Source organism: Mustela putorius, unplaced genomic scaffold, assembly GCF_011764305.1.
Source record: "Mustela putorius furo isolate JIRA1106 unplaced genomic scaffold, ASM1176430v1.1 tig00000179_pilon_pilon_pilon, whole genome shotgun sequence".
NCBI lineage: Eukaryota > Metazoa > Chordata > Mammalia > Carnivora > Mustelidae > Mustela > Mustela putorius.
In genome coordinates, this window is record NW_025421305.1 from 11,783,898 (window position 1) to 11,810,804 (window position 26,907).

The 26,907-nt window shown below is 39.4% G+C and overlaps 1 protein-coding gene across 1 annotated transcript in view; it reads left to right on the forward strand.

Moving 5' to 3' along the window:
- GTF2F2 (general transcription factor IIF subunit 2) overlaps positions 1–26,215 on the forward strand; it is a 154,528-nt gene extending 128,313 nt beyond the window's left edge. The window contains exons 7-8 of the mRNA XM_004759235.3: positions 8,238–8,381; positions 24,954–26,215. Of these exons, the coding sequence (XP_004759292.1) occupies positions 8,238–8,381; positions 24,954–25,073 (264 nt within the window). The 3' untranslated portion in view covers positions 25,074–26,215. The remainder of the gene's footprint in view (positions 1–8,237; positions 8,382–24,953) is intronic.
- Positions 26,216–26,907: the final 692 nt, after the last annotated feature.

Genomic DNA, 26,907 nt, shown 5'->3' on the forward strand with positions numbered 1-26,907 from the left:
TGCACCACACCCAGTGCTCCATGCAGTACATGCCTCCTTAATACCCACCACCAGGCTCACCCAACCCCCCACCCCACTCCCCTCCAAAACCCCCAGTTTGTTTCCCAGAGTCCGCAGTCTCTCATGGTTCATCTCCCCTTCCGATTTCCCCCAACTCACTTCTCTCCATCTCCCCATGTCCTCCATGTTATTCCTTATGCTCCACAAGTAAGTGAAACCATATGTTAATTGACACTCTCTGCTTGACTTATTTCACTCAACATAATCTCCTCTAGTCATGTTGATACAAAAGTTGGGTATTCATCCTTTCCAATGGAGGCATCTTACTCCGTTGTATATATGGACCATATCTTCTTTATCTGTTCATCTGTTGAAGGGCATCTTGGCTCTTTCCACAGTTCAGCGAGTGTGGCCATTGCTGCTATGAACCTTGGGGTACAGATGGCCCTTCTTTTCACTACATCTGTATCTTTGGGGTAAATACCCAGGAGTGCAATTTTAGGTCATAGGGAAGCTCTATTTTTAATTTCTTGAGGAATCTCCACACTGTTTTCCAAAGTGGCTGCACCAACGTGCATTCCCACCAACAGTGTAAGAGGGTTCCCCTTTCTCCACATCCTCTCCAACACACGTTGTTTACTGTCTTAATTGTGGCCATTCTAACTGGTGTAAGGTGGTATCTCAATGTGGTTTCAATTTGAACCTCCCTGATGGCTAATGATAATGAACATTTTTCCATGTGTCTGTTGGCCATTTGCATATCTTCTTTGGAGAAAGGTCTCTTCACGTCTTCTGCCCATATTTTGATGTGATGATCTGTTTTGTGTGTGTTGAATTTGAGGAGTTCTTTATAGATCTTGGATATCAGCCCTTTGTAGTGTCATTTATGAATATATTCTCTGAGAAGTTTTTTTTAAAAAAAATAATAACCTCGAGAGTTTGATTTTAATTGATCTACTGTGAAGGCCAAGTATTTTTAAAATTTTTCAAGTTCCCTGGGTAATTGTAGCACGCAGCCACTGGCTCAGAGATGGAAATATTCTAGGTCTGTTTGCCATCTTATTGGGTAGTGGCAAAAATGATACCTGAGAGGAGACCAGAAAGTCTCTTTCCACCAAACGTAAGGTTTTTAAAAAGAATTAATATTTTCTTATCTTTATCATCCTCTCTGTTACCTAGCTTTTAAAAAAATTTATCTTTCCCTTCTTTTTCCTGGCAAGAACTCTTGGTCAGAACGTGATAGGGAATTAGAAGAGTTTAACTAGAAAATTATTGTTGGAGGGAGTTGAATGATAACATAAAATCTTGAGGTAAATCTCCAGGAACTAGAGAGAAATTTTTTTTTTATCCACACTCTCTTTTCTCCAGTGCGGTACACCAGCCAACTTGGTTGGTCTTCAGAACGAAGGTTATTGGGTTTGTTTTTGTAGTGGTGTGGTTTTTGTTTTTGTTTTTTAGTTAGGTATAGATTTGGAATTTGACTCAAGGTTATCATAGATGCCTACAGGACTGTATCATAAAGGCTTTTCAGTAGTATTTGCCTAGTATTAGTAGGAGTATGCTAGGTGCTTTGTCCATTTGAATTTGCACACCATGAACTCAGAGACTCATTAAGAATTAATTTCCTCCCCAAAGATGGCAACACACTAGGCAGTCATAGAAGCATTAAGGGTGAGGAGGATCTTTTGTAAGAATTTAAATGCAAACCATGATATTCAAGGCTGTCATGCTCCCTTCAAAAGTTAAAAGCTTCCACAAGAACTGCCTTGACAACGCAAAGTATTTCTGCAAACAACAATCTAGAAATTTACAGACATCTGTATTACAATATTTTAATTGGCGGTGGGCGGCTTTTATAATTTTAGTCAGTGATTAAGGTTTCCGTAATGATGGTTGACTCTCTCTATACCATGCCGCAATGGATTTCAGCATTTAGTTGCATTTTAGTCTTGAATAATTTGTTTTCTGTTATGAAAGAAAAATTATTGTGTGTGATAGATTTTTTTTTTTTTTGGATTGTAAAATTTTTAATTGGAAACCAAATTTAAAGTCCTTTCTGAATTGACAATTATTTCTGCGCAGCTCATTATGCAGTTGATCTATGATCACTAGGGCAGATATAATAGCGGTAATTAAAATTCACGTAATAGCTATTTCTAGTCCAGTGACGATCCTACTAATATTTTGTGGTGGCTGCTAACAAGTTAGATGTGTGACTGTTTTGAGTAGCATCATTTCCCTACCATGCTGGTACAGCAGTACAAAACAAAATGCCAAGGGGAAAAGAGCTAAAAAGAGAAGCATTAACATTATCATAACACTGTAGTCTTCTCTTTCATGAACTAGTTCATCATTTGTACTTTATTTATAGAATGTATTTTATCAGCAGTACAAATTTTAAGTACAGTATTAAGATGACCATTTCTGTACTGTTTAGTTTTAAAAAGAAAAGCTACCTCGGGACCTTAGTTTTGTCCTGAGTATAGAGTTAGTCATTAATAATTTAATTACCATTTTTATTTTTTTTTTATTTTTTTTTTTTAAAGATTTTTATTTATTCATTTGACAGAGAGAAATCACAAGTAGATGGAGAGGCAGGCAGAGAGAGAGAGGGAAGCAGGCTCCCTGCTGAGCAGAGAGCCCGACGCGGGACTCGATCCCAGGACCCTGAGATCATGACCTGAGCCGAAGGCAGCGGCTTAACCCACTGAGCCACCCAGGCGCCCTAATTACCATTTTTAAATGGTTATGCATATATTCATATATATGTGTGTATATATAATTTTAATTATACATATATCCACTGGAACTACTTGCTACTACAGAGCAGAATTTAGATTATGAGTCTGCCCTGGACATTATCAAAAAAGATTTAACTAATGCTGTACTATAAAAAATTTTGTTTTAGAACAATCTTTTGACTGATGATTCAAAGACCTGTACCCCAGAAGCAAATAATACATTATATGTTTAATTAATTAATTAATTTTTTAAAAAAGTCTTTTCTATAGTTTATCCCTGTAGTATGGGCCCTGAGGACATTTAATTTTGCCATTTGCCTTTTGTTTTTACGTAAATATAGGATTTAATTTCTAGTACTTTAGTTTCTCTTATAAGGAATAATATTGCCAATTTATTATTGCTGTTATTGTTTTATATGCCTGGGTTTTCAGATTATACTTTTTAAGTGTTTTTATTCCACTAATCAAAAGTAAAGTTAGGTTGCACTGCCCCCCAGGAATTGAGCCATCAACAGACACAGTTAACACAGAACATTTCTAGTCAGCTTTCCCCCCAAAAGTAAGGAAGCACCAATGTTGAATACAGTAATTTTGAGATTGAAGCAAAGTTCCTTTCCAGCTTATTCTAAATTCTTACCTTTGATTCAGGCCCTCTCGGATCTGGCATGTGGTTCTGGGGTTGGGACAACTTGGTAACAAACACTTAGAAGGCTTTTCTTTCCCCTGCCTAGTTAGAGGGTATGCCCCCTCTGAAGTGGGCCATCTGGCTTCATTAACAGATTTCTTTATAGATCTGCCTGGTTTTGGTGGGGTTTCAGTCAAAATTGAAAATATCATCGGTCAAAAATGCGTTTAATACACCTAACCTACCAAAACACCATAGCTTAAACCAGCCTATCTGAAATGTGGTTAAGAGCATTTACATTAGCCTGCATTTGGGCCATATCGTCTGACACCAAGCCCCATTCCGTAATGCAGTGTCCTGTAATTTATTGAGTACTGTTGTGAAAGTAAAGCAGAATGGGTTTCCGTGTCTGGGTTGTTGCTGGGTGATAGCATGGCTGACCGGGAGGCTACAGTTGGCGGCCACTGCGCAGCCCCGTGGGAGAGGGTTGTACAGCAGATTGCTAGCCCGGGAAGGGATCCAGATTCAAAAACCAAATTACGGTTTCTACTGCATGCGTGTTGCTTTCGCACCATCATAAAGCTGAAAAATTCGAAATCAAACCATTGGAAGTTGGAGATGGTCTGTATTTGAAAACATTTTTCCTATTAATCTTCTTAGCTTCTCCAGGCATTTCGCACAAGGAAGAGTCTACCAAGGGTGGAAGCTGAGTATACCAGCACTTCTCTCCAGGTTCCTGAATTTAACTCTTCCTCCTTCTCTCAGCATAAATTAAAACTGGGATGGGAGGACACACAATATCGTGCAACTGTGGCCTCATGCTGACTACAAAAGCCTAACCTTGGACCTCTGCGAGGTCCTCACTTCCTTTGTATTATTTTTCTCAAGGACTGGTGGCCTCTGTCCCATATCTCACTTAAGCCTCTGGGACTACTTATAGGCTTTCTTCACCCTTCCTTAATCTGATTCTGTCTCCCTTTATTTTTCTTACCACACACCTGACTAGAGGAAAAGATTATATCAACTTCATCTCGTAGTCCAAACTTTTCTATTTCTCTGTTTTTTAGCAGTCACCTTTTCTGGATTGTTCATCTTAATGCAAAACCGAAAACTCTTCAAATGAGGTGCAACAGTGGAAGGAAGTTTCAGGATGCAAACTAAGTATAATTGTAAACAGTAAAACTATATATTTTAGAGATTGGTCAGCAAAGCAGGGCTTAAAATATTAATGCCTTGAGGCATTCCATGATATTTCTGTATCTAATCCAAAGACCCTCCTGCTTGGATTTGTGGGTTTTGTCCTGGCCTGTCATGCTTACTTTCTCCCTTCCTGATGTAGCTATTCTCTTGCTTCTGTCCTTTACTTTCCCTCTCTCCCTTCCTTCCTCCGGCTCTCCCTCCCTCCATCCATCCATTTCTTCCTTCCTTCCTTTCTTTCTCTCTTTCTTTCTTTCTCTCTCCCTTTCTTCCTTCCTTCCTTCCTTTCTTTCTTTCTTTCTCTCTCTCTCTCTCTCTCTCTCTCTTTCTTTCTTTCTTTCTTTCTTTCTTTCTTTCTTTCTTTTCAGGTTCCACACCTGACATGGAGCTTGAACTCATGATCCTGAGATCAGGGGTCAGCACACTACCGACTGATCCAGCCAGGCACTCCACTTCTAGTTTTCTGTTCTGTTTTTTTTTGTTGTTGTTGTTTTTTTTTAAGATTTTATTTCTTTATTTGACAGAGATCAAAGTAGGCAGGGTAAGGGGGGAAGCAGGCTCCTGCTACGCAGAGAGTCTGATGTGGGGCTCAATCCCAGGACCCTGGGATCATGACCGGAGCCGAAGGCAGAGGCTTTAACCGACTGAGCCACCCAGGTACCCTGAGAGAGAAAATTCTTGAACAAATCTCAAGTCCATCCCTTTTAGTCTTCAGCCTCCTTTCTCACTGAATCGGGACAGCCACTCTGCTCCTGCCTTTGTATTTTACTAAATGCATGTTTTTGTCTGTTTTCCCCTCTTCCCCACGTTGGGAGGACTTGGATTTTCTCCTTGTTCCTGGGTTGCTCTGGTCTCTCTTTTCTCTGGTCTTACTTCTAACTCTCCTAGTCACTCTGCTCTTCTCTGACAAATTCCCTGTAGCTGTCCATAGTTGTTTCTTTCATGCGCTTGCCACCCAGAGAATCTTGAGTCCAGCCACATTCTCCCCAGCAACACAGCCCTTTATCAGCCCTTTGTCACAGCACCTTTCACAGCATCCAGAGGTGGCTCTGTGCTCTGCTATTACTATTTTTAAAATGTGCAAGGCCCTCTCTGTATATTTTAATATATGAGCCCTAAGAAAGGGATATCTTTTGAAAGAGACCATCTTATTTCACCTGTATCTTAGCACAGTCCAAGCACACAGTCCATGCTTAACCTGTTGAGATTAATGGATTTTGAGTTTTACTCCCAAGATGCACATTTCAAAAAATCAAGACAAGTTGGTTCTTTTTTCCTATCTCCTAATTTTACTTCATTGAAGGATACTCACTGTTGTCTGTGACTTGTGCCATTAATTTGAAAGTGTCTGATTATGTGTAAGATACATTTTTCGTTTGAAACTAAATTTTATCTCTTTTATAACAAATCTCTGTTGTTAAAATATAGAGAGTAAGCCTGCTATATCAGGCTGGAATTTATTCAGTAATATAGTTGTAGATTTTGAAATGAATTTCATTTTTTTTTAATTTTTGAAACTAGTCCCTAGATTATAGTTAATTCCCTCTGATGCACAGGAGATTGTTCTCCGGCAGCTTTCATCCAGCCTTCGGATGCCTTATGTACGAAGTGGGCTGCTGCCGTTGATAAGTATTTCCTCTAACGTGCTTTATCAAAATGAAGTGTTTCTTTAAAAGTTAAAAACTAAACCAACTGAAGGGAGTGAATATAAGTTGCATGTGTGCAGTGAAGAGTAAGTTTTTTAAAAAAGTGTTCTATTTGAATACCGTTGACACACAATGTTACATCAGTTTTGGGTGCACAGCCTAGCGATTCACCTTCTCTGTACATTATGCTGTGCTCAGCTCACCACAAAGGCAGCTACCCTCTGTCATCATACAGTGCTACTGCAGTATCATTGCCTGTGGTCCCTGTGCTGTACCTTTTATTCCCATGACTTATTCCATAACTGAAAGCCTTCCACCATCCCTTGGCCCATCTTGCCCCTCTTCTCACCCCTCTTCCCTCTGGAAGTCATCATTTTGCTCTCCTGTATTTATAGGTCTGATTCTTTTTGTTTACTCATTTGTTTTTTAAATTCCACATGAGTGGAATCATATGGTATTTATCTTTCTCAGTCTGATTTTTTTCACTCAGCGTAATGCCTTCAAGGTCCATCTGTGTTGTTGCAAATGGCACAATCTCATCCTTTTAATGGCTGCATAATATTCCATTTGTGCTTGCGCATGCACACCACATTTTCTTAACCATTTGTCTACTGATGGTCTCTTAAGTTGCTTCCATATCTTGGCTATTATAAATAATTCTGCAATGAACATAGAGATGCATTTTTTTAATTTAGTGTTTTCAGTTTCTTTGGGTAAATAACCAGTAGTTGGATCATATGGTATTTCTATTTTTTAATTTTTGAGGAACCTCCATGCCTTTTTTCACAGTATTTGTAGTAATTGACACAGTAATTGACATTCCCACCACCAATGCCTGAGAGTTCCCTTTTCTCTGCATCCCTGCCAACACTTGTTATTTCTTGCGTCTTTGATTTTAACCATTCTGACAGGTATAAGGTGATACCTCATTGTGGTTTTTGTTTGTATTTCTCTGATGACCAGTGATGTTGAGCATCTTTTCTTGTGTTTGTTGGCCTTGTGTTTGTTCTTAGAATAATGTCTACTCAGGTCCCCTTCCCATTTTTTAATCAGATTTGGGTGGAGAGTTTTGGTGTTAAGTTGTAAAAGTTCTATATAGGTTTTGGGTATTAACTCCTTATTGAATATATAATTTGCAAATATCTTCTCCCATTCAGTAGGCCAACTAATAAAATGTAATATTTTTTTCAAGTGATCAAATCCCTGGATCAGAACTCTCTGTAGGAGAGAATTTATACTTTCTTTTAGTGCCATTGCTTTCAAACTGGGGTACATAGAGGTACACAAAACTACAGGACAAACATACCACTTGCTCCTAGAGTGTCATTTGTATTTGAATGAGAGGTTTTATTTTTGTATTACAAATAAAGGTATATTATGTAGGTGAATTTAGAGTTCACATGAATTTTTAAGGTAAAAATGGAGATTTTTGGAAAAACAGTTTGCTTGTGCCTGAGTACTAAGTATAAATTCACCCTTTCCTGTTGGTAAGTTTACTTCATGTTATAGGAGAAGAAACAAGCTCAAGGTCACACAGAGCTGGGAAGAGAAAAGGCCTCACTGTCCACGTTCTTTTCCTTTTACCAGTGCTTCTCAAACTTTGCACTTCCTAGAGAACCTCTTCTGTAACCAGTCTGCCTTTTAATTCCCTGTCTGTCCTGAAAAACTTCAATTTTGAAAGATGTCACCTACCAAACTGCATCTGTCAGAGAAGCTATTTTACTGTATTTGAGATAATCAAAAACAAAAGAAACTGCAAGTTGGACTTTCTGACTCAGTAGCCACACTGAATTGTTCTAATTTGGCAAACAAAGGCTATTTGGAAGCAAATGAAGACATTAATAAAGCCTTAGAAAAGAATGAAGGGGGGTCCCTGGGTGGCTCAGTTGGTTAAGCAACTACCTTTGCCTCAGGTCATGATCCCGGAGTCTCCAGATCGAGTCCCACATCGCGCTCCCTGCTCAGCAGGGTATTTATTTCAGAGTGAGCATGTTGGATTGATGCCTTTATTTTTCTGTTTGCACCTAGATTGAATATGAAAGGAAAAAGAAAGAAGATGGAAAACGGGCTCGAGCTGATAAACAACACGTTTTGGACATGCTATTTTCGGCATTTGAGAAACATCAGTATTATAATCTTAAGGACTTGGTGGACATCACAAAACAGCCTGTGGTATGTGTTTGCTCACGCTGATCCCTTCAGTATGTCTTGCTTTATTTAGATGATGTTATTGAAGAGAAGGGTATCATATATGATGCAGCTCACATGTACCTTTGCTAACGTCAGGGTTTATTTTCAACACTCAGAATAGATGTCTTAATACTCCTCATTGGCGTTGAACCTGAAGTCTTTGTTATATATCCTATCTCATCTTTCTTTGGTTCCCCTAGGTCTCTCCAAAAAAAAAAAAAAAAAAGACTCAGCTTCTTCATTTGTTTGCAAATGTGCCCCCTAAAAGAACCATATTCTTTTAAGAGCCATACAGATCTGTCATGATGAAGGTGTTTATCCCTGTCATGTAATGAAATGGGCTCTTCTTTAATGGATTTTTCTCTTTTTAATCAGAATTTACCTAGCACTAGCATGAGGTCCCTTTAAACTTGAGCTGTACTGCCCCACAGTACTTGTTGAGGTTGTGGTTGGGTTGGCCTGTTCTACATTTTCAAGGAAAAATTGAATAAACTGATGTTTTAGATTTTATGTTTGTTCTATAAATAATCAATTTTTTTCCTGCTCCAGACTTTTGTGCTTATTTGCTAACAATTTGTTATTTCTAATCTATTTAAAATACTGGTAACAAGGGGTGCCTGGGTGGCTCAGGTTGTGATCCGGGGGTCCTGGGATCAGGCCCCACATGGGGTTCCCTGCTCGGCAGGAAGCCTGCTTCTCCCTCTCCGACTCCCTCTGCTTGTATTCCCTCTCTCGCTGTCTCTTGCTCTGTCAAATAAATAAATAAAATCTTAAAAAAAAAATAAAATAAAATACAAAAAAACTAGTAACAAATAAGAAATCCAAATCTCTTTTCTCCAATCTCCAAGTCACATTTCCTTCTATGTAACTTTCTTAACCTAACATTAGCAAAGCAGCAAATTGAATTATAACAGTATTTATTTACAAGGTTTTAAAAAAATTAAATGGAGGGGCGCCTGGGTGGCTCAGTGGGTTAAGCCGCTGCCTTCGGCGCAGGTCATGATCTCAGGGTCCTGAGATCCAGTCCTGCATTGGGCTCTCTGCTCAGCGGGGAGTCTGCTTCCTCCTCTCTCTCTCTCTGCCTGCCTCTCTGCCTACTTGTGATCTCTCTCTGTCAAATAAATAAATAAAATCTTTAAAAAAAAAAATTAAATGGAACCTCTTTTCTTTTCTGTCCTTTTACCTAGTTTTCTTTATCATTTTGTCCACTTTGCTAGTATACTCAGGAGTATGTCAGTCCATTTATTTCCTTAAGAATATGTAACAAGAGAGCCAGTTTTTAAAAACATTATAACATAACAAATAACAGTGTATTGAAGAGCTTGCTGTATGTTTATTCTGATTTATTCAAAGCTTTAAGAAATGATTTATGACACCTCAGTATTGATTGTACAGTTTCCCACTTCTGTAGGAATTTTGTTACTATTATACTTTTTTATTAAGAAATTAAATTCCAAAAGATCTAAATAGTTTTTTCAGTAGAGAGGAGCCAAGTGCTCATGCTGCAGTATTATCAGCTCCTCTTAATCACTTATTCTCTTCAGGATCAAAGCCTTAGAAACAGCATTTCAAACTAGGTAAAAAAAATTAATTAATTAAAAAAATTGAAATAGAGTAATTCATTAGATAAGCCTGTTTTTTTTTGCTTTTAATCAAGTTTATCCTTGTGAATGTAAACTTGATATGTGAGAAACTGAATTTATATACATATATATATTCAGAAACTGAATGCAAATAATATATTCTTATGTAATAATGTACACACAAAAATTAGATATGAGAACACAAGTCTTTGTAGAAGGGACATTCAGATGATATTGGAGAAAGCAGTTTCTTTACTTTCCAGTTTCTTAACATGGAGCAGCATGTAGTTTTTAAAGTTTATTCATTTTGCATCAAAGCAAAGGGATAATTAGTATTTCTCTCAACTTTGGTTTTTCAGAGAATTTTTGTGTAGAGGTACACAGTGAGGCTCTCAGAATAGAGCTTCTTAATTCATGGTCAGTAGGTGGGTTTTACGAGATCCAGTAATCTTCCTGAATAGGTGCAAAAATATGTATGTTTTTCTGGGGAGCAGATCCATAGTTAATATCAGATTCTCATAGAGGGCCTGGGAACCTCAAGGGGCTTGTGAGCCACTAACCTAGAAACTAAATTATTTTATAATAGTCTTATTGTTTAGAGACTGAAGTGCCTCAGCAAGCATAAGGTTCTTGAAGAAAGAGTTGTATATTAGTCATATCCTTAACTTTTTATATGCCCTATAATATAAACATAGTAGAAATTCAGTAAATATTAGAGGAATTGGGCGCCTGGGTGGCTCAGTGGGTTAAGCCGTTGCCTTCGGCTCAGGTCATGATCTCAGGGTCCTGGGATTGAGTCCCACATCGGGCTCTCTGCTCAGCAGGGGGCCTGCTTCCCTTCTTCTCTCTCTGCCTGCTTCTCTGCCTACTTGTAATCTCTGTCAAATAAATTAAAAAAAAAATCTTAAAAAAAATATTAGAGGAATTGATTTGAAAAAAAGGCAGTGGCCCCATCCTCAGTATCCAAGGACTACCATGTTTTATTTGGATGAATTCCGTGGGCCTCCTGTCATTTATGGCAGGAGAGGGGGGACAGAGAGCCAGTCTCAAGGAAGAATGGAATGTGACAGGGTTACAGTTATCTCTCCCCAGAGGAGCAGCCAGGAAGTGGTCAGCATGGATTCAGTTCTGCCATTTACCTACCCCACTGGGATCTGAGAAAGTCCCTTCTATTCCCAAAATTGAGGAAATTGGACTGAATAATTGTGCTCCCTTCCAATCCTAAATGTGTGATTCTGTCCCTCTCCTATTTCATCTCCTCTCCACCTCCCTCTTGATTTTGAATTGAATTGGCAAATCTCACCTAGGAAGTGGCCCAAAGCCAGCTCTCCTCCATGTAGGTAACTATCCCCTTTAAAATGTTCACAGGACATAAATAAGTCTGTATTCGTGATCATATTGGTATACCCTTCCTAATTTGATTTTAATCTGAGCAACACCAGGAGAATGAAGGAAAAGAGAGCATGAAGATCCAGGGAAGGGGCTGCTTGGTATGATGGAAAGAGCAGTGGGTTTGGAGTAATGGGATCTTGGTTCATGTCCCAGCTCTGTCATTTAGACAAGTAGTCCTGGACAGGGTATTTAAATACATTTTAATGTTCAATACAAACAAATTTCTGAGCCCCCTTGTAAAAGAGAAAACAAAGAGATCTTGTTTGTATTCAACACTTCTTTAGTATATGCAGTTAATGACTTTCTCTCATTTTCTGTTGGTCCCCAGTGCCTCCTTTGATAATGGATTTCTTTTTTTTTTTAAGTGTTTTTTTTTGTTTTATTTTTTTGTTTTTAAGATTTTATTCATTTACTTGACAGAGAGAGATCACAAGTAGGCAGAGAGGCAGGCAGAGAGAGAGGAGGAAGCAGGCTCCCTGCAGAGCAGAGAGCCCGATGCAGGGCTCGATCCCCGGACCTTGGGATCATGACCTGAGCCGAAGGCAGAGGCTTTAACCCACTGAGCCACCCAGGCAACCCTGATAATGGATTTCTAACCATGAAGTCTATCCCTTTAACACACCCTCTTTGTCATTGACATGACTACTATATTCCTAAGTTACCATCTGCTTTCTGACCTTTAGAATGTCATTTGTTTTTTTAAAGATTTTATTTATTACAGAGAGTGAGAGCAAGAGCAGGGGAAGGGACAGAGGGAGAAGCAGACTCCCCACTGAGCAAGGAGCCCTATGTGGGACTCTATCCCAGGACCCTGCACCCTTAGCCGAAGGCAGACGCTTAACTGACTAAGCCACCCAAGCACCTTTAGAATGTCATTTTTTACAACATCCTGAGTGAATCTGAGGTATTATTCATGTTTTTCCAGTTCCTTCTTTTCTATATTCTTCTTAAAAATCTTTATTTCTATAAGCAGAATTATTACTGATCAGAAAAACTGCCCTTGTGGACAGACTTTTTCTCTCAGTGGTCAGTATCTGACCTTCATAAACAATCAAGGAGTTAGTTACTCATTAAGGGTAAATAAGCTGATTTTAAAAGGCCAAGCTCTGATAACTGATATAAACAGAAACATGATACCATTTAAAGAGGTATTTTATATGGTTTAAATTTGAGCTTTTAAGCCCTCCTTAATGTGAAATACTAGAAGAAGCCTATTATTTTTTCCCTGCAGTCTTTGATCTTTTCACCTTGAATTTGTTATGTCTAGTCTTTATATTTTATCTGTAAAATAGAAGCATACACAGCATTTCCTTCAAAATTTAAATTATTTGAAACTTTATCTAATTGCTCCCTTAGAAACACCAAACTGCCAAGACTGCTTTGAGCCCTGACACCCTGTTTTCTAGCATAGCATCCATTTCCAGTGTTCCTTGAACCACATCTTTCTGCTAAAAGTATCATTGAAAATTAGCCCTGGTTATAAGTGAACCCCTAATTTCCTTGTGCTGTGTCCACCCAACTTTCAGGCACAATCAAGGGAAGTGTATATTTAATTATTGATGATCCCTTCTAAATCAACAATCCCCAGTCATGTGGTCCCACAGACCATGGCATAATTCAAATATGTAATTGAGCAATTTGTGTGCTTTTTATTAAAGTAAGTTCAAATCAACAGGAGAAACCAGGCAAAGATTTGGGTGATTTCGACTTTGAAGCAATTAGTGTCCATACTTCAAGATCCTCAGCACTAAATAGTGCTCAGTAGGCAGATTTATTTGCACAAAGTGGGCTTTAAGTAAACAAAGCCATTGCAGCAATAAGGCAGTGTTAACCTCATCCTCAGAATTTGTTTCCAGATAGACTTAAATATAAGGCATGAATAGAAGTAATCGAAACAAAATTTGGCTTCAGTAAGATGAAAGAAGATAGGCTTTTTTAAAGGATAAAATAGCTAGACAGTTTGACCTACTGAATATTTCTCCTGTCAAGAAACAATTTTATTTATAAGTATATTCTGTTATAGGGGCGCATGGCTGGCTCATTTGGTGGAGCATGTGACTCTTGATCTTGGAGTCATGAATTCAAGCCCTATTTTGGGTGTAGAGCTTACTTTTAAAACACACAGACCCTCAAGTATGTGTTATTACAGATCTGTGAATTGGCTGAGACTCTTTGAGTTGCAGAGACTGGAAATTCAACTCAAACTAGTTAAAACAAAACTAAAATTTATTGTGGGGTGCCTGGGTAGTGTCCGACTCTTGATTTCTGCTCAGGTCATGATCTCGGGGTCGTAAGATTAAACCCCACATCAGGCTCTGTGCTGGACATGGAGCCCACTTGAGACTCTCCCCGGCCCCAGGCCTTCCTCCCTCCCCCCTCTGTCTCTGTCTCTCTCTTAAAAAAAAAGAATTTATTGGCTAGAAGGTTCAGGGTTCAGGAATGTATCTAGCTTTAGCTATAACTAGCCACAGCTACTAATATTGTTTAGTTGGAACTGTCCCTTCCTGTCTTTCCACATCTCTCTGCACTATTCTTTCTTGTGTGTGGTCTTTACTCTTAGTGGGATCTTGCCATTTGGTAGCCAAAATGACCTCTTCGAACATCCTACAGCTAGTAACCCCTAAGCAAAAAGAGAATATTTGTCCTGATGATTTTAATAAAAGCCCCAGGGAAGATTTTAATTGACCTGAAAGGGGTTGGTATGCCCATTCCTGAACCAACAGGATGGGGCTAGAGGTACTCTGTCAGTGTACCTTCCCCCGCTCTGTGCCATGTTGCCCGGTATGGAGTTAGCATGTAGTCAGTGCTAGCTAGTCCGTTGTTATTTAAATAGAACTCTGGTTTCTATTCCCTTCCAAAGACTTCTGCCCGACTTCCCCATTTCAGTAAGTGACACCACCATTCCCCAAATGGATCAAGCCAGACAACTGTATTCCTGTTTCCTCTTCATGACATATATATTACAAATTATTATATATATATATATATATATATATATATCATTTAAATTATATACATATATACATGTATCTCTGTGTGTGCGTGAGTATATCTGACTCAGGATCTTAAGGCAAAAGTGATCTTAGAGATTATCTAGGCTCTCTCACTTGTAAACTCAGAGAAGGCGTTGCATAGTAACTTGACCCCACTTGTGCTGACTTCAGTCGAGGGAGATAATCTTACCACATTGCCTCTTCTGTATTCAGACATGTGCATGTCTATGTAGACAAGCAAGGAAAATATTTTTCTAACAATAGAAACCCCTTTTTAATGGGAAAATAAAACTAATATCTCTCTCAGCAGGCTTTCTCATTAAGAATCATCACTGGGGTGCCTGGGTGGCTCAGCCAGTTAAATATCTGATTCTTGATTTTGGCTCAGGTCGCAATCTCAGGATTGTGGTATTGAGCCCCAAGTTGGACTCCGTGCTCAGTGCAGAATCTGCTTGAGATTCTCCCTCTCCCTACCCACCTGCCCTTCCCCCTGCTCATGCTCACTTGCTCGCTCACTCTCTCTCTCAAATAAGTAAGTAAAATCTTTAAATTAAAAACAAACCAAAAAAAGAATCATGATCATTGATCTAATAAGCCAGGTACATAGAGAATGGTATCTAAGCTTTATCTTAGCTCATTCAGTTCCTAATCCAAAATAAAAATGGGTATTTTTAATGTTTGAAACTTATTCCCAAATTTACTACTTAAAATAAGTGTTTTATTTTTAAACAAAGATTTTATTTATTTATTTGGCAGACAGAGATCACAAGTAGGCAGAGAGGCAGGCAGATAGAAAGGGGGAAGCAGGCTTCCCACTGAGCAGGGAGCCTGATACAGGGCTTGACCCCAGGCTTTAACCCATTGAGCCACCCAGGTGCCCAGTAAGTGGTATTTTTAATATAATGTTTTATTCTGACATACACTTTCCTTTTCTTACTTCTTTTTTTCCTGAAATCTTTATAATTTCTTTTCTGTTCACATAACCCCTTTTAGTTCATTTTTCCTATAATGGAAGTTTTTATTTTTGAATGATACTAGTAAAAAAAGACCACCAATTTCTTAATAGGACATATTACTGACAGCCTTTTGTGAGACTTCTGTTTTAAAAAGTAATTATTTGCTAATTAGTGATGTAGAACCTGATTTATTGTTAAGCTTTAGAATATGAAATGTCATACTAAAATAAATTAACTATTTGAATTGTATTGAATATAAATGCATGAAATTTTAATACTTACAGATTTACTACCAAGTTTATTATAGGATAGTAACATTTTCTCCTTTAACTTATATGTTTTACCTTTTTTTTACCGTATTTCTGAATGTGGTAAAATTTGAGATGAATTTACTAATATAACCAATGGAGTACAGATTTTACATGAAATATTATGTAGATAAAAGGAATATTTAACATAAGCACCCATTAAAGAAAATTGGGCATTTATTTTTTTTTTTATAAATTTTTTTTTATTTTTTATTTTTTATTTTTATTTATTTTTTTTTTTAAAGATTTTATTTATTTATTTGACAGAGAGAAATCACAAGTAGATGGAGAGGCAGGCAGAGAGAGAGAGAGAGGGAAGCAGGCTCCCTGCTGAGCAGAGAGCCCGATGCGGGACTCGATCCCAGGACCCTGAGATCATGACCTGAGCTGAAGGCAGCAGCTTAACCCACTGAGCCACCCAGGCGCCCTAAATTTTTTTTTTTTTAAAGATTTTATTTATTTATCAGAGAGAGAGAGGGGGAGAGAGTGAGCACAGGCAGACAGAATGGCAGGCAGAGGCAGAGGGAGAAGCAGGCTCCCTGCTGAGCAAGGAGCCCGATGTGGGACTCGATCCCAGGACGCTGGGATCATGACCTGAGCCGAAGGCAGCTGCTCAACCAACTGAGCCACCCAGGCGTCCCTGGGCATTTATTTATATACAAAGTTTACATAGGATCTCTTTTTAAGATTTTATTTATTTATTTGAAAAAGAGAGAACAGGAGCGGGGCGGGGGGCAGAGAGAGAGGGAAAAACAAACTCCCTGCAGAACATGGAGCCTTAAGTGGGCCAATCCCAGGACCCTGTGATCAGATACTTAACTGACTGAGCCACCCAGGAGCCCCAAAGTTTTTAATTAAGCAGTAAGCCACAAAATTTATATTTAATCTGGAAAATGTCATTACTTATAAAATCTTCCCTATCCTTCCCTCACCATTTGATTTCAACAAAGGTTAACGTTAAGTTTTGAGCTTATTAACTGCCTTCTGATTTCTTTCTTTAGTCCCTGAACCATTTAGAAGCACGTGTTTTTAGGCTTGCCATCCTTATGGAAATTATCTCAGGAAAAAGATAATTTTCTTTGGTCTCAGCACTAGAGAAAGCATGACTATATGGATTAAAGTGTTTACAGCTTCCCAGTTTTTCTATCTCACAGGAGAATTGATACCAGAGGATAAGCCTGTTGACAGAAAACCTTGCAGTGGCCATTCTGTATTGCAGCGTTACAGAGGCATTCCTTCTAGAATGTCCCAAGACAGATATTTTAATTCCATCATATTTTCCAGTACATATGGACTGATACAAAGAGCTGGCCACTGTGGTTTTTGTGTTGTTTTGTTTTGTTGGGTTTTTTTGAGCTAGCCACTGTTTATTGGAAATGTTAGCATCGTAATTTGGTAATAAAAAATGGTGATTTTTTTTTTTTTTAATGTCGTAGTCTATATGGACTTTATTATGGAATTTAGTTTCCAGTTCCCCAAAAATCTTTTCTTTTTATTATTAGCATATAATGTATTATTTGTTTCGGGGGTACAGGTGATTCACCAGTCTTACACAACACAGCACTGACCACATCACATACTCTCCCCAGTGTCCACCACCCCGCCAACCAATCCCCCCACTCCTTCTACTTCAGCAACCCTCAGTTTGTTTCTTGAGATTAGGAGTCTCTTATGGTTGGTCTCCCTCTCTAATTTGTCTTGTTTCATTTTTTCCTTTCTTCCCCTATGATCCTCTGCCTTGTTTCTCAAATTCCATGTATTAGTGAGGTCATATGATAATTGTCTTTCTCTGATGAACTTAAAAATGCTGTTATCTTAATTTGTTGTTATGAGCCAGGTAGATCTCCTCCCTATCTAGTGGAATTGCTGAGTCACTTCATAACTCTGTTTAACCTGAGGAACTAAGTGCCAGATTGTCATCAGTCCTTTTTTAATCCTTAGCAAAAACTTTTATCTACTGTTGTCATAAGGTAAAACTTTACTCTCTAGTCCAGATATTTTAAGGATGAATAATACTTCGGTATTCGGAGTGCTAGCTAATTTACAGAAAATTCTCTGTTGGTAAAATATATACCTATAGTCTCTTTGCTTGCCATTTAATTTCTAGCAATGTGTTCAAATAGACTAATAAGTATGCCAATTGAGATTTTCTTATTTTTTGTACATTTGAAACTATACTTCACATCAAATGCACTAATAGATAGTTGCCATGGTTCTAAATGCAATAATTCATATTTAAATTTTTATTTTTGCTTTTTCTATTTTATGTTTTAGTTAAATGCAGTTTAGGGGCACCTGGGTGGCTCAGTGGTTTAAGCCGCTGCCTTTGGCTCAGGTCATGATCTCAAGGTCCTGGCATCGAGTCCCGCATTGGCTCTCTGCTCGACAGGGAGCCTGCTTCCCTCTCACTCTCTCTGCCTACTTGTGATCTCTGTCAAATAAATAAATAAAATCTTTTTAATAAATAAATAAATAAATGCAGTTTAGTTAACATGTACTGTAGTATTAGTCTCAGAGGTAGAGGTTTAGTGATTCATAGGTTGCATATAACACTGGGGCTCATTACTTCAGTGGTGGGTACCCAGTGACTGGGTAATGCCCATCACCCAGTTACCCCATCCCCCCACCCACCTTCCCTCCAGCAACCCTGTTTGTTCCCTATAATTAAAAGTCTTATGGTTTGCCTCCCTCTCTGTTTTTGTCTTATTTTATTTTCTCTTCCCTTCCCCTGTGCTCATCTGTTTTATTTCTTAAATTCCACATATTTAAATTTCAAAAGGAGTTTTAATTTTTGCTACTTCATTACATTTTGGATATTTCTGATTGTATTTTCCTAATAACAGTTTCAACATGGTCTATATATGTATACACTTCTCCCAGTTGAAAGCCATATGTCAGTCTTGGAATATCTTGCAGTATTCCAAGGTTAAGTTATGTTTAGCATACAAATAAACAAATACAGGTTTGTTTGGGTTTTTTTAAGGATTTTATGTATTTATTTGAGAGACCATGAGAGAGAGAGATCCTGAGCAGGGGTGGGAGGGGTAGAGGGAGAAGCAGACTCTCTGCCCAGCAGGTGCCTGATGCAGGACTCTATCTGGGATCATGATCTGAGCTGAAGGCAGATGCTTAACCAACTGAGCCACCCAGGTGCCCTAGAAAAGTACAGTTTAGAAAGCAAATAGTTAAAAGTTTTGGCCCATAGGAGGTAAACTTTGTTCATTTGATATATGCAAACATATGAATCATTTGCCAGTGCTAGGCAGATGAAGTGTTAATAAGAATAAGATGATATACCAGCACACAGATATTCATGCAATAATAAGTTGCTTTTCCAGAATTTGGATTAAGCCGTAAGATAGGGCTTGTGGCTTGACCACTTCATTGCACATCATCTCTGCTTTTTTTACAGAGGAGGAATGCAGCCTGTGTGAGCTGAGAGGAAGACAGGGGGTGGGGTCTAGTAGGAAAGTGGGGGTGAAACCAGAAGGAAAAGAGGATAAAAATACTGACATGGCCCGTGTCCCAGAGAATCTCCAGTGTCCACTTCCCTATCCTGTTAGCAGTTTACTCTACCTAAAGGAGTGAAAACATATGTTGCCTTTGTTAACAGCTTATGCCTAATGTGTAGTTTGTTTTTTTAATGAAAGACTTGTGCCTTGGAGCCACTAGCATCTTTATCAGTAAGTATTCTGTTTTAATCACACAAATCATTTGAAATGGTACTTTGGATTTACACAGAACTGATAATGCCCCTCTTGCCTTGTTGGATCATTTTATAAAAAGCATATGATGACTTCCCTTTAGTGACTGGCATTAACCAGTGCCATCTTTGTTATAGATTGCATATTGTCTATTCAGTCCAGCCTTTCTGATGCGATTTTGTGACTAGACGTCTAATAGGGTCATACTATTTATTTATTTTTTAAAAAGAGTTTATTTATTTGACAGAGGGAGAACATAAGTAGGCAGAGAGGCAGGCAGGGTGGGGGGCGGGCGGTAAACAGGCTCCCCACTGAGCAGAGAGCCTGATGCGGAGCTCGATCCCAGGACCCCGAGATCATGACCTGAGCCGAAGGCAGAGGCTTAACACACTGAGCCACCCAGGTGCCCTGGGTTATATTATTTATTCACTTAAAGCATCAATAGTTGGTGATCAGCTCTTTGTTAAAGATACATGTTTTGGGGCGCCTGGGTGGCTCAGTGGGTTGGGCCGCTGCCTTCGGCTCAGGTCATGATCTCAGGGTTCTGGGATCGAGTTCCGCGTGGGGCTCTCTGCTCAGCAGGGAGCCTGCTTCCTCCTCTCTCTCTCTGCCTGCCTCTCTGCCTACTTGTGATCTCTCTCTGTCAAATAAATAAATTTAAAAAAAAAGATACATGTTTTGGGCCAATTTCTAGGAATTTAGATATAGTTACCTTGTTATTATATATGTAACACTTAACTGAAATTCCTGGTTTGGGGATTGGTTGGCAGAGCAGTCGAGGAAAAATGATACAAGAAATGGTGGGGGTGGAGGGAGGGAGGGAAATGAGAAAGACTGCAGATAGTAGGCTATTGTCCCTTGTGACCCTGCATAGGATTGTCATGATTTGGGGGGAAAAATAGGAATTTGTGGGTTTCTGGCTTTTGGGCCACCACAGTGTCATCTTGACCCACAAGTATGCAAATCACATCCTGATCACTTGACCTCTTTGGTCCAGTGTTTGCTTTGTCTTTCCCTTCCAAAGAAGCTTTAATGTTCTATCCCTTTTTTCTCTGCAATTCAGACTTGCTGTAAATACTCTCCCACACATACCTTTGACAAAGGGTTGCTGGACCTGAGCCAGTTTATTATTTCTGATATTGTTCTGCAGCACAGCACAGAGCAGTAATGAGAAATCTCTCCGGTCCTGTGTCACATAAAGGTGATCTACCAAGTTCTAGAATCCTTTGTTTAAAATGCAGGTGGTCAGGCAAAAGATGAAACTGGAAAATCGTTGTTTAGTATAAGAGAAGAAGAGCTAGCATCTCCTGATATCTGCACGGAATTGCCATTCAATTCAAAGGATCAAATATACATCCTCAAAACCAAAGATCATGGCTCCGGCTGGGTTAAGTGCTCCCCCCCCCCCCGTCTCAGTGCTCCAGGATATCCTGCGTATGTGTCCTTATTTCTGCACTTTAGTTTGTGACTGCCTCCTTCTGTGCCTTTGCCTCCCCACTCACGCACCGTACTTTTAAACTGTAAATTCTTGATGTTGAAGACTGACTCTGTTACCACTCCAGCTGGCCCATAGTAGGTTCTAAAATAAATATTTGTGTAAATGTATGAATTTTTTATTAAAGGAAAGTTAGATTGTCAGTTGATCTTCAATCCTGTTAGAATCTTTAAAAGTGACTTTGTTCCCAGCAATATTTTACCACTATAATATAGATTTTTAGTCACAAATGTCATTCCGAATCAGGTAATACAATTTAATCAGTCAACTCGTATTTCTCATTGCCCTATAAGTTAATTAGAGCCTGAGTTCTAAAAATGAGCAGAACTAGATTTAGCATAGTTTCGTCCTGTGGACCTTCTAAGTGATCTTACCTCAAACAACTCCCCCACTAAATCCTCTTAGTTCCCTTGTTTGCTCTTAAGCATACCTTGTTTGTTCAGTGTAAATGCACTGAGACTCTGTGATGTGCAGGCATCCACTGCCGTAGGAGCACATGGCTTGACGGGAGAGAGGCATGTGGGTCAAGGGGTACAGTGTAGTATGAGGGCTATCACTGAAGAACATCCAGTGTGAAATGTAAATCCAAGATGTGTGACTGTTAGGGAAAGTTGGTCTGAGAGAGGGACATTCATGCAGTCTTCAAGGATGAGTTCAGATCTGACGAAAGGGGATAAGCATGACAGGGAAGGGGAATGGCATATGGAGAAAATAGGAAGCATGTGGACACAGAAATGACAAGCATGTCTTCAGGAAATTCTTAGAAGAGGCCAAAGGGAAAAAGCAGGCCTGAATGGATGCCTGTGAAGGAGTATGAAAGTTAACCTCTAGACCAAAGGGGAAGTTATTAAAAAGTTTTCAACAGATTAAGCATCTGCCTTTGGCTCAGGTAACGATCCCAGGGTCTTGGGAACCACGAACCCTCTGTCAGGCTCCCTGCTCAGCAGCGAGTCTCCTTCTCCCTCTGCCCTTACTGCCACTTGTGCATGTGCACGCTCTCTCTCTCAAATAAATAAATTAAATCTATAAAAATTTCTCTCAACAGTGGAATGACATGATCTCACTGTTCCCTACCTGTGTCTTTCCTTCAAGGACTTTTGTGGTCTGTTTCCCTATCGTTACTGTTACTTTCTTCACTAAAGGGTTGTGCCAAATTGATTCATTTGGTTAGAGTAAAATGACTTTAGGTTGCAGTTTGGAACATTCTAAAACCCCAGAAATGCCCTCTTCCCCCACCTTCCACCAGAAAAAGAATTCTGTACATGGGTAGATACTGTGACCCTAATCCCAACTCAGTTACCTGACAGACTATCTCATTCTGTTCTTACTGTTGAAAAGGAAATAGGGCGTGACTTTTCATTAAGAAAACAAAATACCCCGTAACTTTATACTAATTTAACAAAATGAGTGTGGACTACACATGAAAGCAACTGTATTTGTACACTTGAGACTTTACTATTTTGTGTTTAACCCTTTCGAGGCTTTTCACGTCTGTGTCTGGCTTCTGAATGTTCACACTACACTTGCAGTCCAGAGAGCTGCTGGCTCCCAGCCACAGTGCTCCCAGCGATTGCTCTTTTTAGTTTTGACCGAGAGCAGTGCGGCCAATTGTTTGATTGTTTGTGTCCAGGTTTGTAGCCTGCCTCCCAATAAATCGTCCTTTGGAATTTTACAAAGATGTCATTCTTGGCATCTAAACTGAAAATCCTTTGTGTCCAGCACATCATTTTCCCTTTATGAATACTGCTTAATGAGAAAGTAGCTTATGAACAGTGTCCCGTTTTAAAAATGTCATTTGAAGCAGCAGAGAGCAGCTGTGCATATCACCTGGATGGCTCGAGCCTTTATGCTTACTCATTGGCACCGATCCCTTAGCAACTGCAGAAAGTGTGGGAGACAAACAGGCTTCTTTCTGGGAAACCCAGGCCTCATTTGATTCATTGCTGCCACCTGCTGGGCCCTGGCTGCTGGAATGGGGAGGCCACACCTGTATTCCCACTAAGCCATCCAGGACCATGTGGTTCCAATGTTAATCAGCTCTTGTTTCCAGGTGACATCCGGCCCCTAAATGAAAGGATCCAAACAGTAGAGCATTACAATCAGTGTAAGGTGGTATGTGATTGGGTTTGTTAATACAGAATCCCCAGCACTTAAACTTCGAGGACTCAAGATCCTAGAGTATTAGGTCTGGGTGAGCCATTAAAGCAGATGCCGTGGAACTTTAGTGTAGTTAAATCAGAGTCTCCTAGAGGCTTGTGAAAATGCAGATTCCCAGGCCTGGCCCCAGAGATTTTGATTCACTAGGCCTAAGATGAGACGTTTATTTAACAAGTCTCCCACGAGGATCTGGGACAAGTAGTCAGCCCCAGGAAGGGCACTGCCTTAAACATTATCTCTGTAAGAGCTTCTCAGCCATTTTTCTAGTCAGTACCTCATTTCAGTAAGTAAAAAATATTACCTCCTCTGTCAGTAGGGTGAGTCACTAGTACTGTAACTGGTTCTGTGAAGCATATACACAAAACATTACTGGACTGGTTCTTCATGGGGTAAAAACACTTTTTTTTTTTTTTTAAGATTTTATTTATTTGTTTGACAGAGATTGCAAGTAGGCAGAGAGGCAGGCAGAGAGTGAGAAGGAAGCAGACTCCCCGCCAAGCAGAGAGTCCAATGCAGGCCTCGATCCCAGGACCCTGGGACCATGACCTGAGCCGAAGGCAGAGGCTTTAACCCACTGAGCCACCCAGGCACCCCCGGGGAAAAAACACTTTTCAAATATTTTATTTATTCATTTGAAAAAGAGTGCCAGAGAGAGAGAGCGTGCATGCATGCATGCAAGCACAAGCAGAGGGGAGGGGCAAAGGTAGAGCGAGAACCGGACTCCCCACTGAGCAGGGAGCCCAACCACGAGGATGTGGGGCTTGATCCCAAGACCCCAAGATCATGACCTGAGCTGAAGACAGACACTTAACTGACTAAGCCACCCAGGAGCCCCAAAAAACACTTAAAAATAATTAACTTTTCTCTCTATTGCCAAGAAAGCATTACTATTATTTAATTGGTCAATTTGCAGTGGAATGCTTTTTGGCCTTGGACATTGCCAAGTAAAGGTAGGGTTTGCTACTATATTTATCACGGCCATCATTTCCCTGAATATAGTAATCATTTGGTTAATGTGTATTGATTTTGAGGACCTAAAATGACATAAAACAGAGTTCTATCCTGTGACACAGCTTACCTCTTTCCTCTGGAGGAGCCAAGCATGAGAGAACCGCACGCCCCATGGCTTTTACCATGGCTTATTATCACTTCTTATTCCTTACCCTGTCTTGGCAAGCTTGGCTAAGATAAAAACAATACTAAAGATGAAGGATAATCTTCTTTATTACACAGGAAAAACAAGTGGCCTGATAGCAAATTTGAAAAGTCACCTTAGAATTGAGAATTCTGGGGCACCTGGGTGGCTCAGTGGGTTAAGCTGCTGCCTTCGGCTCAGGTCCCACATCGGGCTCTCTGCTCAGCAGGGAGCCTGCTTCCTCCTCTCTCTCTGCCTGCCTCTCTGCCTACTTGTGATCTCTGTCAAATAAATAAATAAAATATTAAAAAAAAAAAGAATTGAGAATTCTGAATGCCTGTCATGTGCTTGCTTTCTAGAATATTATCATCCCCAAAATATTTGTTATTTTTGTATATGTGCTCCTTCTTCTGAAATGACTGGTTCTAGTCCAAGAATAACCCTGTCCAACTGTGAACTGAATGAAGCCACTGAACACAAGGGAAGATTACACATGGTATATACTATGTCATCTTAGTAAACAGTGAGCACCAGTAACTTTCTAGTGTATTTTCATCGGAACGTTTTTGGGTTTGTTTTTTTTTTTTCAAGCTCTCAGGTCATTGGCATTCCACACTTCCAATCCCTTTAATACAAGTGAATGTATCTTTAACACAGTATGTACTACATGTGTAGAACCAAGAGACAGTTTGTTGAACATCTTTATAGAGAAATCTTGTTGAGCTTTCAAGATCATAATTTGTATTACTTGTGAGTGGGGTTTGGTGTATAGTTTTATTTTAAATTTTGTTTCACCTTCAAAGTCTCATCTTGGATTGTCTTTGTTTTTAGGGGTACCTAAAGGAAATCTTGAAAGAAATTGGCGTTCAGAATGTAAAAGGGACCCACAAAAACACATGGGAGCTGAAGCCAGAGTATAGACATTATCAAGGAGAAGAGAAGAGTGATTAAGAAGACTTGGCCAGCATGCCGGCAGAACAACTAAAGGGCGGTGCGCTGAGGAAGCACTGCCAAGACTCAGATACTTGAGTACCGTCTGTTGTAGGGGTGAAATGACTGGAACTTTAATTTCCCTAGGTAAATTTTTTAAACAGTAATTCTTGTAAAGTTACTCAAGGTGTTTTTTGTTGGTTTTTTTTGTTTTATTTTTTTTTTTTGAGGAAAAAAATTTATTTATAGGCTTGTATTAAACCTAGATTATTTAGAAGGGGGTGAGGGGCTGGAGGGGTTAAGAAGGTTTTTCGTTTTAAATATTGACTTTTAAAATGTCAAACTAGGAAATGTTTTCTAGATGAGGACTCTGTCCTTGTTTTCTCTGAGGATCTGAGGTGATACAAAGCGGAAGTGAATGGCAAAACCAGAAAAAAGCGGTCAACTACAGAAAGACTTAAAGGGAATAAAAAACCAAAGTTCCTTATTCTGAAATTGTCAAAGAACAAAGCTCTCTTTATTTATTTATTTTTACAGGAGATCATGTTTCATATTCACACCCATTAATAAAGAAGAGGGCATTTATGTTTGTACCTAAGATAGCAGTTTTCATTATTAGCTTGCATATTTAACCCTCCTGTTAGTGACATGAGAAATGGGGAAAATCTTGGCCAATGAGTATATCTTTTATTTGCTTTTATTTATTTTTTAAAAGATTGATTTGTTTAAGTAATCTCTACATCCAGCAAGGGACTTGGACTCATTACCCCACAATCAAGAGTCACGTGGTCTACCAACTAAACCAACCTGGCGCCCCTCTTTTATTTTGTTTTTAAAAGAATCAGAAATTAAATATTTTCCCAGTAATTCAAGATCTGTCTCTCCCATCCAGATTATAAGCTTCTCAGAAACTGATTTTGTTCCAGAATTTTGCTTCATACTCAGCTGGCAGATATTTATTGTCGCCTGAAGAATGATGTTGACAAACTAAGGGAGGGTTGTAGGGGTGAGGCCGATATGTATTAGGCAGGCACAAAAACAAACCTACCCACAAACAAGACCATGTGAACAAACAAAGGAAACTTTTAACAAGTTAATTGCTTCTTGGCCTTTTGGCTAAGATCAAGTGTAACAAATTAAACACAAGGAAAAGTTGCTTTTCATTTGTTCATTTTGTCAGCTGCTTCTGTATGCGCCCAACCAAGAAGGAACGAATGCCAGAAATTTAAGAAACTGTTACATAACTAAAGCCAGTCAAAGAGGAACCTATCCTTTGAGATAAATATTTTTCTGTATTACTTGATTTTCAGCAGGGAACACCATCATGCAGAGGCTGAGTACAACTGCTTTGAGAAAATGTCTACCTTTGCATTCCCACTGTAAACTGTAATTCTGATGAGGGAGAGTGGTATTCAATGTTGTTCTGGTGCAGGAACCAAATGTATCCCCCTTACTTTTGTTTCTGACAGAGACTCAGTGTCAGGGAGCAGATGGATAATGGTGTGACCGATCAGTATAGAACTGAGAATTCTGGAAACCTGTCATGTGCTTGGTTCATAGCATATATCTCCCCCCGCAGACCTTGTCTTTTTTTGACGTTTGGCCCTGCCCTGCAAGAGACCTCTGTGTCCTCTCCTTCTGTCTTTAGTTTTTATGGTGACCGTGCCTGCCAGATTGAACTGTGTAGCTGCTGGCAGAGCTTCCGGGCAGGGCTGTGTCTCCTCAGAAGCTCTGCTCTGCTATTTCTGCCAGGTCTGGTTTCTTTAACTTATTTTAGGTATCTTTTACCTCATCACACCTGACAGTATCTGCTTGAGTCATTTAAACACTTGTTACTTGTTCAGTGGCATAGCTA